We start from the raw sequence: 14127 nt of genomic DNA on the forward strand, positions 1-14127 counted from the left end.
AGACGAAACGCGTAGAGTGGCAAGCTTTTGATTATTTATAATTTTTATTGTGGATCTCTCCATCTCTCGTGTCTCTATATCCTGATGGTTATATCTTTCTTTGGTGTAAGACATCGAGTTTGATTTGAAGAGCCCTTTTACTACTGTTATTTTGTAAGTGTACCCAATAAAGCTTTACTTTTAATACTATACAGCTATACACTATGGTCTGTCTCTGTGCTTTGTTTTAAGCATCCATCTCTACACTGAGAAGAGAAGAAGCATTTTAAGAAGACTGACTATACCCTGCCTATTTAAACCTTTGTTTGTGAGTGCATTTTAGTTATTTTTTTATTTTACGTTTTTATTTTTTAGTCTGCACTATTGGTCTCCTTTTGTACTTTTTAGGTTGTGCTTTTTAGTGTTCTATATTTATGATATTGAAGACATTGAGGAGTCTTTGCACCTCCTAATTTGGGGTATTTATATTTTATATCTTTTCCCCGTTTGATAGCCACAAGGGTTGTTTTGCATTTGTTTGCAAATCACTATACTTCTTGGGAAAAAGCAGCTCCAGCAATCCAGAGGTTTCTTCATGATGAACCTGAAAGTCTGAGCCTGCTATTTAGAGGCTCAGCAACATGTGAGTTGATCCAACTTATATTTAAACATTGTAATAGTTATTTACAAATTACACTATGTACTGCACTTTATGTTTTTCTACAGAAAAGTGAGGTGCCTGGAGTGTCCCTTTAAGCTAAAGTTGATTTAGTAAAGCAATAAAATAGATAGGTGAGCGCAAACACACAGTGAAAACACAACACTACCACTTTCAACATTGGTAAATGGCAGTGTTCACTTTTCTGTAGAAAAAAATAAATACGTTGGATATCCTCAAATACAATTAGGAGAGAGATGTAGTTTGAAGTATACCATAGTAATCTGAAACTTGGAAATTCAGCATCAATGGACAAAAGGTAGGTTCATAAAAACACAAGTAGGACACTTAGCATGAATTACAGCTTTTGGATGCAGTGCAATATAATAAAATGAGTAAAACTACCTGTAATCTGACTGATTTTAACAAATCATGTAAATGCCTAATGCAGGTAGTGTGGCCGAACAAGCAAAATTATTAAAAGCGCGGCTAAACGTATGCAGAATGTACTGAACCTAAGTGAGTATGTAGTGTGGGCAAATGTACTAAACCAAAGTGAATATGTGGTGTAGGCCGAATGTACTGAATTCCATTGACTATATATTGTGACCAAACATGGGCCTAAAATACAATGTTAAAGGGAAGAGAACTGGGGGAGGTCGACTACGTATCAGGCTCCCTACTCAAGAACATTCTTTGTCACCGATACCATCTTAAGCTGAGAAGCCACCAAACCAGAAGCTGTGTGTGGTAATCTAGCAACCAGGTTCAAACTGTCAGAACGCTAAGGAGGTTGCTGGGAAGGAAGGGGTAGCTCCCACAACTGCAGGCATAACACACACGGTGTAGGTGACCGGATGGATGGATGCTTCTAGCTTAGGGTATGATTGAATGGGACAGGGCTGTGAGAGGGTGGTGTCTGCGTGTGAACAATGCTTGTGGTATTGCATGTTATTGGAGACACTATTTGTACAATTTTAGTGGGGAGGTGTTCGACTGCTTGTGGTGTTGCATGTGTGGGGGTAGTCTTTTTATGGTCTTGCATGTTTCTGGGGGGACTCTACTGCTTGTAGAGTTGCATGTGGGGGGGAGAATATTGTGTGGTTGTGTTATAGATAGAACAGTTTGCAGTGTAGTATGTGTACATGCGACTAGTGGCTGTATGTGGATAGGAGCTATAGGAGGATGTACAACTGTAGCTTGTTTGGGAGGGACGGGCTCTGTAGGGTATGTTTGTGTAGAAATTGTGACTGCCTGGTATGTGTGTGGGGATGGGATAGAGGCTGTTGTGTGTATTTGGAGGATGAGATGAGGCTGTTGTGTGTGTTGGTGTTCCACTCTTCTCTCCCACCCTTCCCCTATTTGTGTCCCCCACTCTCCAACCAGTCACCTGATTGCTGGCCAGTGGTGTTGGGGTTGCTCAAGAACAGTAGGCAGCCGGAAATACAGGTCACACGTGGTTATCATCTCTGCGCTCTCTTGTAGGTACTTTGACCACCTGCTAGAAAGACTGCCGAGCAAGGAGGAGAAAGTTATTTGCCTTCTCTCCCTAGCACACCGCTATTCCTACTGTACCACCAATGATAAATTGCATGATCAAGAAATGCAGCCCTGTTCAGCTTGCCACCCTAAGGCCATAGCCTCGGTGGCAGGGACGGTCATAGGGGTGTGGGAGCTGTGCAGCTGCACCGATTCAATGCATCTCTAGGAGGAGATGTTGATTGGCACAGCATGGCATTTTACCATGCATGTGCAATAGCCTCCCATTGCTTTCCTATAGGAAAGCATTGGATTGGCCGAGATAAATTTTGATATCCGCCATAGAGGCCGAGCCAGCCGTGGCAAGAGCAGCACAGTGTTTGGAAAAAAAAAATCAAAATAAAAAGTAAATTCACCTTTTCAAAGGGAAGTCGGAGACCTCTTCAGTTTACCATTCTAGTTTCAGGAATACAGCGTGTTCCTGATACTATAGTGTTCTTTTAACCTCCAATGATTCTTTTGACAAGCAGACCGCACTGTGCATGCACACATGACATGGTATGCCTGGCTAAGACCATCCCAGCTCTCCTATCCAGAGGGAATGGAAGCATGGCTTAATGCCTTTTAATTCTTAAAAAACATTGCAATTTAAAGGCTAGGACGTTGGGGGACACTATTGTAGACACTATACGAACTTCAATTAGATTAAATTATTTTATGGAGTACAGTGTTCCTTTAATTATGCAGCATCTGTACACTGCTTACAATCAGCTTCCACATTCCATTTGAATTATACATTTGTCAAAACAATTTCATTGCCTTTTGCATATTTTGATCCTAATACTTCTAACTTTCAAAGCAGTATTAATGGATTGTTTACCTTTTTCAGTGTATATTGTAAAACTGTTGACTCGGTATCACGTCTTCTTGACATACTTTAAGCACTGATTTGCTAATTCAGCTCATTCATGCACCTGGCTGGGGTTTATATGCTTGTTTTTCCAATTGTTGCTATGAAAAACGGTAGAATTCCAGAAACAAATACAACCAGAATATGAAAGAATTATTTGTGTCTTTGACTTTGTATAGTTTAAATGAAATTAAAAACATGACATCTTAAAAATTAGAACACAAATTAGAGAATGTGTTTTTATTGATATTTAATGCACACTAAATGTATTATTTAACAAAGCACAGCAAAATAAATTGAACAAAATTCACAGTTTGAAATACTAGTATTACATTAGGTTTTTATGAAACAGTTAATTACACAAATTACATATTTGGGGCAAAAGTCATCATGAACAGCATGGTTTAAAAAATGATCTTTAAATAATCCAGCGGTCAGTTTTCGAGATGTTTTGAGGAGGACACAGCATTAATTGCTTCCTCATGTCAAACATAAAAAGTGCAATCTCTCCAACAGGACGTGCGTTTTAACTGTGCCATCATCATGTCTAACGGCAGATATATATAACAGAAGACATTGCTGGTCATCTAAAGAAGTCCTTGGAAATGACTTGTACTAGACGTTGCTGTACTAATAAATGCTGCATACATATTGTTCATGTATAGGATTTTTATCTAGTCTGCTTCAGAAATTAATTCTATAAGTGCTTTTTTTTGGAAGCTCACTAAAAGAACATGTCTACTTTAGTGTTTTTTTTTTTTGTTTGTTTGTTTGTTTTATGATGAGAGCTGCTCATACAGTTTGGGTACATAGTCATCCCACTCGGCCTGGTAGCAATTACCAGCAACAGGGCTGCTGAGCTTGTACTTCTGGCGGAAAGACGCCACTTTAAACACACCTCGGTGTTCCCCAGAGCGGTTGCACAAAACTTGCTCATCACACTTCAATGGTTCAGTCTGTTCGTAGACCAACCAAACATAACGATGGAGACCTGTTTAAAAGAGGAATTAGAAAACAAGCCTGAAACATGGAGTTGAGTAATAAGAATACATTTAAAACACCAAACTAAATGTGGGGTTTCTTTTTTAAGCAGGCAGCAAGAGTTAAGTGCATCTCTCAAAGGTATTCAAGATTTGAGTCCATATTATGTTCTATGTACAGAATAAGCAGAGTTAAAGAACACTATAGTGTCAAGAATACAAACGTGTATTTCTGACACTATCTGGATGAAGACATACTTTAGGTATCCAGGCCCCCAGGCCTGCTGTGAAAAAGTTTTCACTTACCGATTTCCAGTGCTGCGCGGGTCTCTGTGGCTGGCCCCACTTACGCTCCACCTCCTTAGCTAAGATCATCAATGTTGATTACCTCAGCCAATCCAAAGCTTTCCTACTGGAGACTATTGCACGTGTGCAGCAAACTTCCACGCTGTGCCATTCTGCATCTCCTCATAGAAATGCATAGATTTAAATGCATGTCTATGACGAACATGCAGTGCCTTCACGACTCTGTAAGTTACCAGAGGGGTTACTATGCAATAATGTAAACACTGTCCACATGTGTCATTACCCCTCAGCCCTTGAATTCACGTGCCTCATTCCCCCCAGCCCCTCCATTTACGTGTTTTATTCCCATCTCCCCATGTCTAATTCCCCCAGGAGCCACCTTAAGTTTCATTCCCTCCCCCGTGTCTTATTCCTCCCCACCAGCACCCTCATGTGCCAGCTGACCTCCCCTGTGTAGAGGAACTGGTTTCCCTCCATCCGGTCTGACAGCAGTTCAGCGCTCTCACTGCACTTCCTGTCAGACCACGTAGAGGGAAACTAGCTCCTCTTCCGCAGTCTGGCCATGTTACAAGCAATGGCCGTCAGCAGAGAAGTTCTGTGCAATGTGCTCATCTCCTGCCAGACAGCCTGATCTTGTGAGCCCACCCCCCTCCCACTCCCTCCCAGGCTCGTACACTCTATGGCGGAAGCCTGATGGCCCTGAAAAGTTTAGAGATTTTTTTTCCCTGCTATTTATATGAAGCATTACATTTATTATTTTTTTCCTCTTTGTAACTTTCTTTCCCAAATCTACATGGCAGTCACTTGGGTATGAGAATTATTTAGACCGTAAAATTAGGCAACAATTAATAAAACAAATACAAATAAATATAAATGTATACACATCTTACTTTTTTTTTATTGATTAAAAAGGAATTATACATGTATGAGAATTCCTTAATGCACTCAATAATGGAGTTGCTATACAACTAGTTTTTGCCCTCTTGTGGTATTCAAAAGAAGGACAAATGAGTAGAACCAAGGTCAGCAACCTAGATTGCATGAGGGCCAAATGCAATATCTGTAAATAGATAGAGGGCTGCCCTTATCTATACAGTTAAAATTAAGATCAGAGTAGATGGCTCCCAAATTACAAAGCTATCTACTAAACAGAATACTAAGTTGGTACCCTTAAACACGTTGATAGGGCTTTTCTCATAACCTGTCATCCCACCAACAAAAATTAAAAAAATCATTTCATAAAGATGGAAGCTTTTTTAAATGCACATAAAGACTACATTGACATTTCACTGAAATGCCAACCCACTCAAAAGATATACTTTAAAATCTTTACGAAATACACCGACTGTGTTGGAATTTAAAGGGATACTGCAGTGCCAGGAATACAAAGCTGCATTCCTGGCACTACCGATCCCTCTGCCTTACTAAGTCGAAGCTCCGCCCCCTCCTCCGTCCTGCAACAAGCGGGGTCGAATGCGCATGTGTGGCAAATGCCGCGCGCGCATTAGACCGCCCCATAGAAAAGCATTGAATAAAAAAAAAAATCTAATGCTGGAGTTCCTCGTGCAAAGCGTGAGGTTGTCCAGTGTCAGATAACGGACCAAAAGTCCATTATGATTCCGGAAGTGTCCCTTCTTTATTACAATTAACACTTACAAGATAAAAGTAGTACACAGGCACATCACAATCTAGCAGGAAGATGGTAAGTTTCGGTCCTTGGATCCAGATGTGGAACAGGATGAACCACTGTGAACCCTTGCTCCTCTTCCCGAGTTGTGTTTCAAAGCTGTTGTATAAAGCAGACACATACTCCAAGGAATCCATGTATAAAGTGGAATTATGAGGCAAAAATGTGGTTCTTTAAGCTCATTTGCAGACACCTACCCAGAATACCTTGCAGTAGTGAGAACACTGTTAAAGTGAGATTTCTGTGGGAAAAGCAAGTCTTATATTGTGTGTATTTGTGTTTAGCAATGTATTAACTATCCACTTACTTCAGGTGGAAGGGGTTTTCATCCACACTTTTTCCTCACCACAACAATATATATTCCAATATATATGGTGAAAAAAAATAAATAAATAAAAAAGTGTGGATAAAAACCTGTTCCACCTGAAGCAAGTGGTTAGTTAATACATTGCTTAACACAAATACACACACCAGTCAAGAGATAGATAGGATTAGGCATAAGAGAACAAAATAAGCGGCAATTGATTTTGAATGTGTGCCCTGCACAGGCTTGCCATTGCAGGCATGCTCACAGCACGGCCTGCACGGAAGTTGATTGCATCAGTCACCAGTGGGTTGTGCATGCTGAATGATGTTTTAGTTTGGGCACAGGACAGAGTCGGTCTGTAACAGAATTCTAAGTTAAGTGTGCCATCCTGGAGGTCATTAAATACGCAGAGACTTGGAAGTGTTCTTTGGCAGCTGTGCTGGGTCCTTGCATAGAGCAGGGCATGCAAATCTGTCATCAATTCCAACGGTCTCCCTCCAACTGTAACTTGCAACTGTCATCTTATGCAGCTCCTACTGAAGTTACCATACTAGGTCTCTCTGGTTATCATCCGATTGGAAATACTACAATAGACATGGAAGGCTGCCTGCTTATTACGATAACAGAACATTTACCGTAAATATTTTCCTTAATATAGTGGCATTATCTATGGGGTGTGTGTTTGTATCTTGGGAGAGAAAAAAAAAAAATATCCAATCAATGCCCCCCAATCTCCCCACCCCCCCAAAAAAGTTGGTCTTGAATTGCTGGATCTCTGCCACCTCACCTTCCTCGGCCTCCTAGGGTGCGCACTTCTACGCTCACTTTTCCCACCTCTGTGGCCAGTACTTGCTTCATCTCTTTCAGGAGTGATTTCATATCTCCTTTAGTGGGGAAAATCATCCTGAGCGTCAATTTCCCACTGTAGACCACAGGCCATGTATTCCCAGATATCTTGGGAACCTCCTGCTTGTGCCGCCCGCAGCTTTTTGGAGCGCTTCCCCATATCTGCAGGTGTCTGTGGACTCGTTTGGGGCAGGTGTGAAACCAGATTTTTCGCTGCCAGAGGCACTTAATATAACCAGTGGATCGGAGCCCAATGCAGTTGCGTCCTATCAGCTCCCTTGCTAACTCCGCCCCCTTATCTTGTAAAATCAATAAACATTTGTAGAGTTTTGATCGGTAGCTAAATGTTTTCTAGAAGGTGATATGATATTTAGAGTTCCTAGGATGCTACTGCCATGTGTGTTAACACCAAGAACCAACTCCTGTTTGGCCAATATGGGAGGATCGTGATAACCAATGCCTTTTTAATTTTTTTTGTACCTTCTGAATAAATTGAATTGGAGGAAACAAATAAGCTAGACCAGGAATAGGCAACCTTCGGCTCTCCAGATGTTTTGGACTACACCTCCCATGATGCTTTGCCAGCATTATGTGTAAGAGCATTATGGGGGATGTAGTCCACAACATCTGGAGAGCCGAAGGTTGCCTATCCCTGAGCTAGACTGAAGTGCTGAGGTCACTTGCGATTACATTTTCTGTGCCTTTTACGTGAACGACCAAAAGGGTATCTAAATTATCTTGCGCCCATGCTACAAACTTCTTGATGGAAATGAATATGGCCTCCCCATCCAAATTCTGAGGCGTCCGTAGTGGTCCATATAGAAATATTAAGTTAAACCCCTTAACGCCGTTACAGCGTTCTATGCCGTCCCTATTTAAATGGGCTTTAAAGCTGTTGCGGCGGCATAGAATGCCGTAACGTATTAAGCCCCCCATTAGGGCCGCGGTACTTACCTCCGCCGCGATCCTCTTCGGGAGGACTGCCTGACAGCCCAGGCAGCCCTCCCCCAGCAAATCAGGGCCCCGGGGGCCATGTGATCACTCTCAAAGAGCGATCACATGGTCCCCTATAGCTGGCTGTGGATCTGCCTGCAGGGGGACTGTCTGGGCTGTCAGACAGTCCCCCTGCTGGTGGGAAAGTAAAAAAATAAATTAGACATGTAAAATAAATTAAATGTATGTAGTGTATTTTAATGTTTATTATAATGTTAATATAATTACATATTTTAGTATTAAGATACACTTAGAATGAAGTTACATATATAAGATGTAATTATACGTATATATATATAATATATATATATATATATATATACACACACACACACTAAAATATTTAAAAAATTAAATATATACATATGTAATTTCATTCTAACTGTATTTTGTATATACACACACGTATATACACATATATATATATATATATATATATATATATATATATATATATATATATATATATACACACACACACACACACACACACACACACACACACACACACACACACACTTTTTATTACAAATAACCACAAAAATATAATGGATAAATATTTACATAAATGATTATGTAAGTATACAAGTAGAATTTAAATACATATGTGTATATATATTAAAATTCTACGTGTATATTTAAGTAATATTTTAACATAATTATGTGAACTAATTAAAATTTGATTAACATGCCTGACAACCCAGGCAGAAAGTGCAGAGAATTTAATTCGCAAGCACTATATTTAACCCTGTAACTTTCCAAGACACCATAAAACCTGCACACAGGGGGGTACTGTTTTACTCGGGAGACTTCACTGAATACAAATATGTGCATTTTATTGCAGTAAAAGCAAACAGTATGACATTTACCGCTAAAATGTCAGGCGGAACTACAATTTTAATATATTTTTTAAATCTTAGTTTCTCAGTTTTTAAAATTTTATAAACAAGTTATGTTTCATATATGAATAGTTCATGGGGAATTAAAGCCCTGTTTCTCCTTAACAAAATGATATATAATAAGTGTGGGTGCATTTAATATGAAAGAGGTGAATTACAGGTGAACAGACATGTAGCGCAAATTCCAGGTTTTGTTTACATTTTGATCAGAACGTGTACTATTAACTCCGTCCTGAAGTGGTTCAGATGATTTGCTGCTGCAAAACCGCTCACCCTGAATATAGTCACACAAAAAAAAAAAAAAAAATACAAAAAAAAAAAACCAATCCTCCAGTGGTGTCTGGGGCTTAACCCCTATTTAATAAGATACAAAGAAAAATATGAAATAGCCTCATTCAGAACGAGAAAAGGTTAGTTTTGAATGCAGATATAAACTGGCTATTTGTAGAAAGCAATTAACAATTATACACCTGTCACAAAAATCAAATAAAGTCAGGATAAATACAAAAGCTATTTTGCTTTTCTCTGACTGAAATTTGACTCAAACCCCCCCCCCCCTCCCTATAGGCTTCATTCAGAATGGCTGAATTTAGGGGATCTTCAAGGAGTTAATTTGTGGTCCAATCAGCAAGATAAAACGGAGACAGTATAATTTCTATAGTGAATGTTCACTCCATTATGTGAACATTATTGGAGGCTAGCTGATAAAAGTCTTAGGCAATTGGTATATGCCTTCAAGAACATGCTGGATAATATTGTCTTGATATAGTAATGGCTATTAAGAGTATTTCCTAAGATAATAAGTTCTATTACACTAAAAGGTAATACAGAATAGAAATAAGATAAAGCCTCTCTCCCTGTTAAACTTGCTAGACAGAGTATGAAAAAGAGAAAGAAAAAGTAACAAGCTAATAATCCCCATCAATTCCCTTTGATGGAAAGGGTAACCCAACGATACAAACTTTGAATGTTTCCACCAAGTCAACGGATTCCGGACTTATCACGACAGACAACCTCAAATCCAGATGATCTTCATTTTTTGACCAATGTGATAAAATCTCCCATATGAGTAGCCTCATTGCTGTTCTTGCCCACCTGACAGCTGTGATATAAAATGCTAGTAATACCAGAATACTCCTAGCTTTTCTTGTTGTGCAATTTGGCCTTTGTTGCAGAAATTATATATTTTTCTTATCATTGGTCTTTTGTGACAAGGAAGGTGGAGAGCGAAGGTTCTTAAATCAACAATTGAAGCCAAGAATTTAATATTCAAAGTTGGAAGCAATTGGAGATTTCTTAGTTAATTATCCAACCATGATTCCTGAGAAGTTGCAGATACCTTTTTGCAGTGGACCTCTAATCTGCTTTGATGAAGCAGTCGTCTAGATAAAAAACTATTGTTATGCCTCTTTCTCTCAGCGTTGCGGCTAATGGAGTTAGTATCATTGTAAAGACCCTTGGTGCGGATGTCAGACCAAACGGGAGAGCCTTAAACTGAAAATTCAGAATTCTTGTTCCTGAATGTATTGCAAATCTTAGATATCGTCTTGTAGTTGTTGCCAAGGAAGGCATCTTTCAGGTCTAGGGTAGCCATGAAAATATCATCTGTTCAATATTTGAGTCACATATTGGATGGTTTGGATGGTTTCCATGAATCTGTTGACATTTTTTAGATCCAGAATTGGTCTGTGTTGATCTTGCTTGGGCACTAGGAACAGTCTTGAATAGACTCCTTGTCCTTCTTGTAGTTTTGGGATTTTCTCAATGCCCCTTTTTTACCAAGATCATAGCTTCTGCCAGGGCAGCTTCCCTTTTCTGCTGTGAAAGATAAGACAATAACATAAATCATGGTGTGGGACTTTATAGCCACGGTTTATTAAACTCAGAAACTATGGGTTTGTTGTTTATCCTCAAGATTTCGTAACACTGTTTAAGTCGTCCTCCAACTTTAGAGTCAGAACATTTTCTTTTTGCCTTGTCCACTTGATGACTTATCGCTTAACTTGTGGTCTCTAGGTTGCCTTAGAAAATACTGAGGTCTATCATATCTTAAAGATCTTTGTGGGCGGTATTGAAATCTTCTATTCCCAGATGAAAAAAAATCTGCTTTCTTGTGGCAAGGCTTTCTTGGTGTCCAACATCTTTGCTTACTTTTTCTAGAGGTGAACCAAACTATTTGCCACTTTCCAGTGGTAGCACACGTAGAGAAGCCTTAGATGTTGTATCAGCCAACCAACAGTGGAGCCAAAATGCTCTTCTAGCTACGGAGGCTAAATCCATCACACGCGCCAAAAGTTTAAGGACTTCAGACATCTCCATCATAAAATCATTAGTCAATCTCATGAGGTATTTCTTTTTCTGTTACTTCAAAAAGACAATTTTCCATTGCTTGAAACCATGATTTCTGAGCTTTAATAACCAAAGTGCCTGCTACTGCTGCTTTACCTTGAAAGTCTGCTGCTTGAAAAACCCTTCTAGCGATTTGATTTATCAATCTGGATACTTCACTTATAGATCGAGGTGTTTTCTTTGACAGTTGGGCAACTTGAGTATTTACTTTCGGTAGATCTTCCCATCTCATCTTGTAAACAAAAAAACAAAAAAAGCTCCTTATTATGTTTTGAGATAAAAGCCTTTTTTCAGTGTTTTTCCATTCTCTATAGACCAGCTCCAGTAATTTATGTTGTATAGGATAACCTTTAACTGTCTTCTTTGCAGAATTGTCTTTGGCTAAAAACAGACAAAACTTCCTTAGTGAATCTTTTAAGTTCTTCAATAGGAAAACCTTCTTCCAAACTTGAAGCTTGGCTAGGTAGAGATGAGTAGATGAGGTGTCTGAACATTCTCCAGAAGAGAAATTGGAAGTAGGAGATCTCATCCTCATAGGTTTCTTACTAGGTTTTTTCCAGCATATGTGGCATAGTTAAAGTCAAAGATTTGTGATAGATTATCCGGAAACCAGTGAAGGAAAGTTTGTATGACTTTCAGCTTTGTTTTCTCAGATTTACAGAGGAACATACATTGCACATTTTTTCCCTGCATCCATCTAGCAGTGGTGTAAAGCATTCTGCGCAAGATCTATATGTTTAGATTTGTATGCCGCTTTTTTTCGGTGCAGGTGCTGCCATTTTCTCCTTTTCCAAATCTTTAGGAGACGTTGGGCCAGACATTTGAAATTAAGAGTAAATGTCCTTGTTAACATAAAATAAAAAAATACCTACTATGAGCAGGGCTCTTAGCTCACCTCCAGGAGAACTATTGACCAGGTCCCCCAGCTGCACCCTGTGCGTTTTACCAGACTTCCTCAACAGAAGAATACTGGTTATTGGAGGAATAGTCTGGTGTTGAAGGGGTAATGAGGAGGGATTATTTAGATTTTACAATCGGCTTTTCCACAAGAAGATAAACATCCACAGCTACTGCCACTATGTGTCAGGGAAAAGCTGTTACATTTCAGGAATCAAAACTACACTCCAAACATTTACTAAAAACAGACAGCTTGCTCCATTACCACTTCTAAAGGCAGTACCCCTTTAAAGTTTCAGATTCCGAATGTATTTTATGAACAACATACATCTCTCAAGCTGTTCAACGATCTCGTGTTGAGCCATAAATTACAGTAACATGACATGATCCACTAGTTTTTGCCATCATGCAAGTTTCTGATGTATATTTGTGAAAAAAAACAAAAATCTACTCCTTAGGACATGCTTTGTGAATATATTTCTATTTCGGGCCTTACTGGTGTTCATCTAGTCTTCCAGAGGATCAGTTTGTTAAAGATTTCAAGATCTGACTTACTATTACAATGAAAAAAGTTAAAAATTGTACCAAAAATATTTCTACCTGAATCACTATTTAGTGGACCTGCCTGCAGAAAGACACCTTCCACATCAGGATGAGACCTCCAGTCAGATGTTTCTCATTCTGCTCTACAGGGAGATTGTGTCCAGATGGAGATTATGGATTAACATTTACCCTCAAAGAGCAGTTCAAATCATTGCACTGGATAGCATAACTGATAGCAGCCTTGTTATATACAGCCTGGTTCCATAAACCGTATTGGCATGTGTAAGCAGCCACTGCCCTGTGGATTGTGCATGCAGCATCCATAGCGGAACTCGCTCCTGGGAGGGGAGAGAGTTTTCCCTTTTAAGGGTAGGATACATTGACAAATTGTGATATTACTCACCTGTTCCTTGTGGTGGTCCTGAGCCTATATAATCAGATAGGACACATCCACTGCCAATGTCATTTCCTTTCATGTTCACCACAAGTAAATGGTGCCATTCCCTAAAATGAACACATAAAAACTTGAGATAGAGAAGAAAAACAAAATTAAGAAAACAAAAAACAAGGCATTCTAATTAGGGCAATTAGTGATTCTTTTGTTCATTTAAGCACATTACAGTTACCTGCTGTACCTTGATGCGAACATGTTGGAATATAAATTTGACAGAATTCCAAAGGCTGGCCATTTGTACCCATGTGACAACACGTTTACAGATAGTCATCCCCTAGTTAGCTGGCCAGGCTGCTCATTGGTCCAGCGAGAGTATCTGCCAAGCCGATTTTCCTAAGTGGAAGCCATGTATCACCAGAGATAGACATTTAAGGCAGTGATATGCTTGTTGCCCACCACATCTGGTGCTGGAATGGATATAGTCCAGAAGGGTTCAAAGGCCACATCAAAACAAACATTTTACTCTGGTCACCAACAAAAAACACTTGGTGCAGGGATATTTTCATGCAGAACATGGTGGATCCCAACTAGACACCCTTTACATATAAACTTGTAGTCAGCAGCAAGTGTAGCAATTATTTGTTAGTTGAAGCAGAAGTTTATAAACTTTGTTATATGAAATGAGTCCTCATTAAGCAGAGATATAATTATCTCCCCTTCTCCTTAAGAGGCCCTTTAATTCCCTTTTGATGTATTTGCTCAATTTTTGAATATATATATATATATATATATATATATATATATATATATATATATATATCCCACCTCTACAGTCTGTCCCTATTTTTTGTCTCTTCGACCCCCACCTTCTAGTTATATAGGTACAAGGGGATAATGTGT

At 39.2% G+C, this 14127-nt stretch overlaps 1 protein-coding gene across 1 annotated transcript in view; it reads right to left on the reverse strand.

Moving 5' to 3' along the window:
* Nucleotides 1–3800: 3800 nt before the first annotated feature.
* The window catches only part of PEBP1 (phosphatidylethanolamine binding protein 1), a 36121-nt gene continuing 25794 nt past the window's right edge, over nucleotides 3801–14127 (reverse strand). The window contains exons 3-4 of the mRNA XM_063456968.1: nucleotides 13237–13337; nucleotides 3801–4017 (exon numbers count right to left, since the gene is read on the reverse strand). Coding sequence (XP_063313038.1) covers nucleotides 3803–4017; nucleotides 13237–13337 — 316 coding nt within the window. The 3' untranslated portion in view covers nucleotides 3801–3802. The remainder of the gene's footprint in view (nucleotides 4018–13236; nucleotides 13338–14127) is intronic.

Source organism: Pelobates fuscus, chromosome 5 (assembly GCF_036172605.1).
Source record: "Pelobates fuscus isolate aPelFus1 chromosome 5, aPelFus1.pri, whole genome shotgun sequence".
Lineage (NCBI taxonomy): Eukaryota > Metazoa > Chordata > Amphibia > Anura > Pelobatidae > Pelobates > Pelobates fuscus.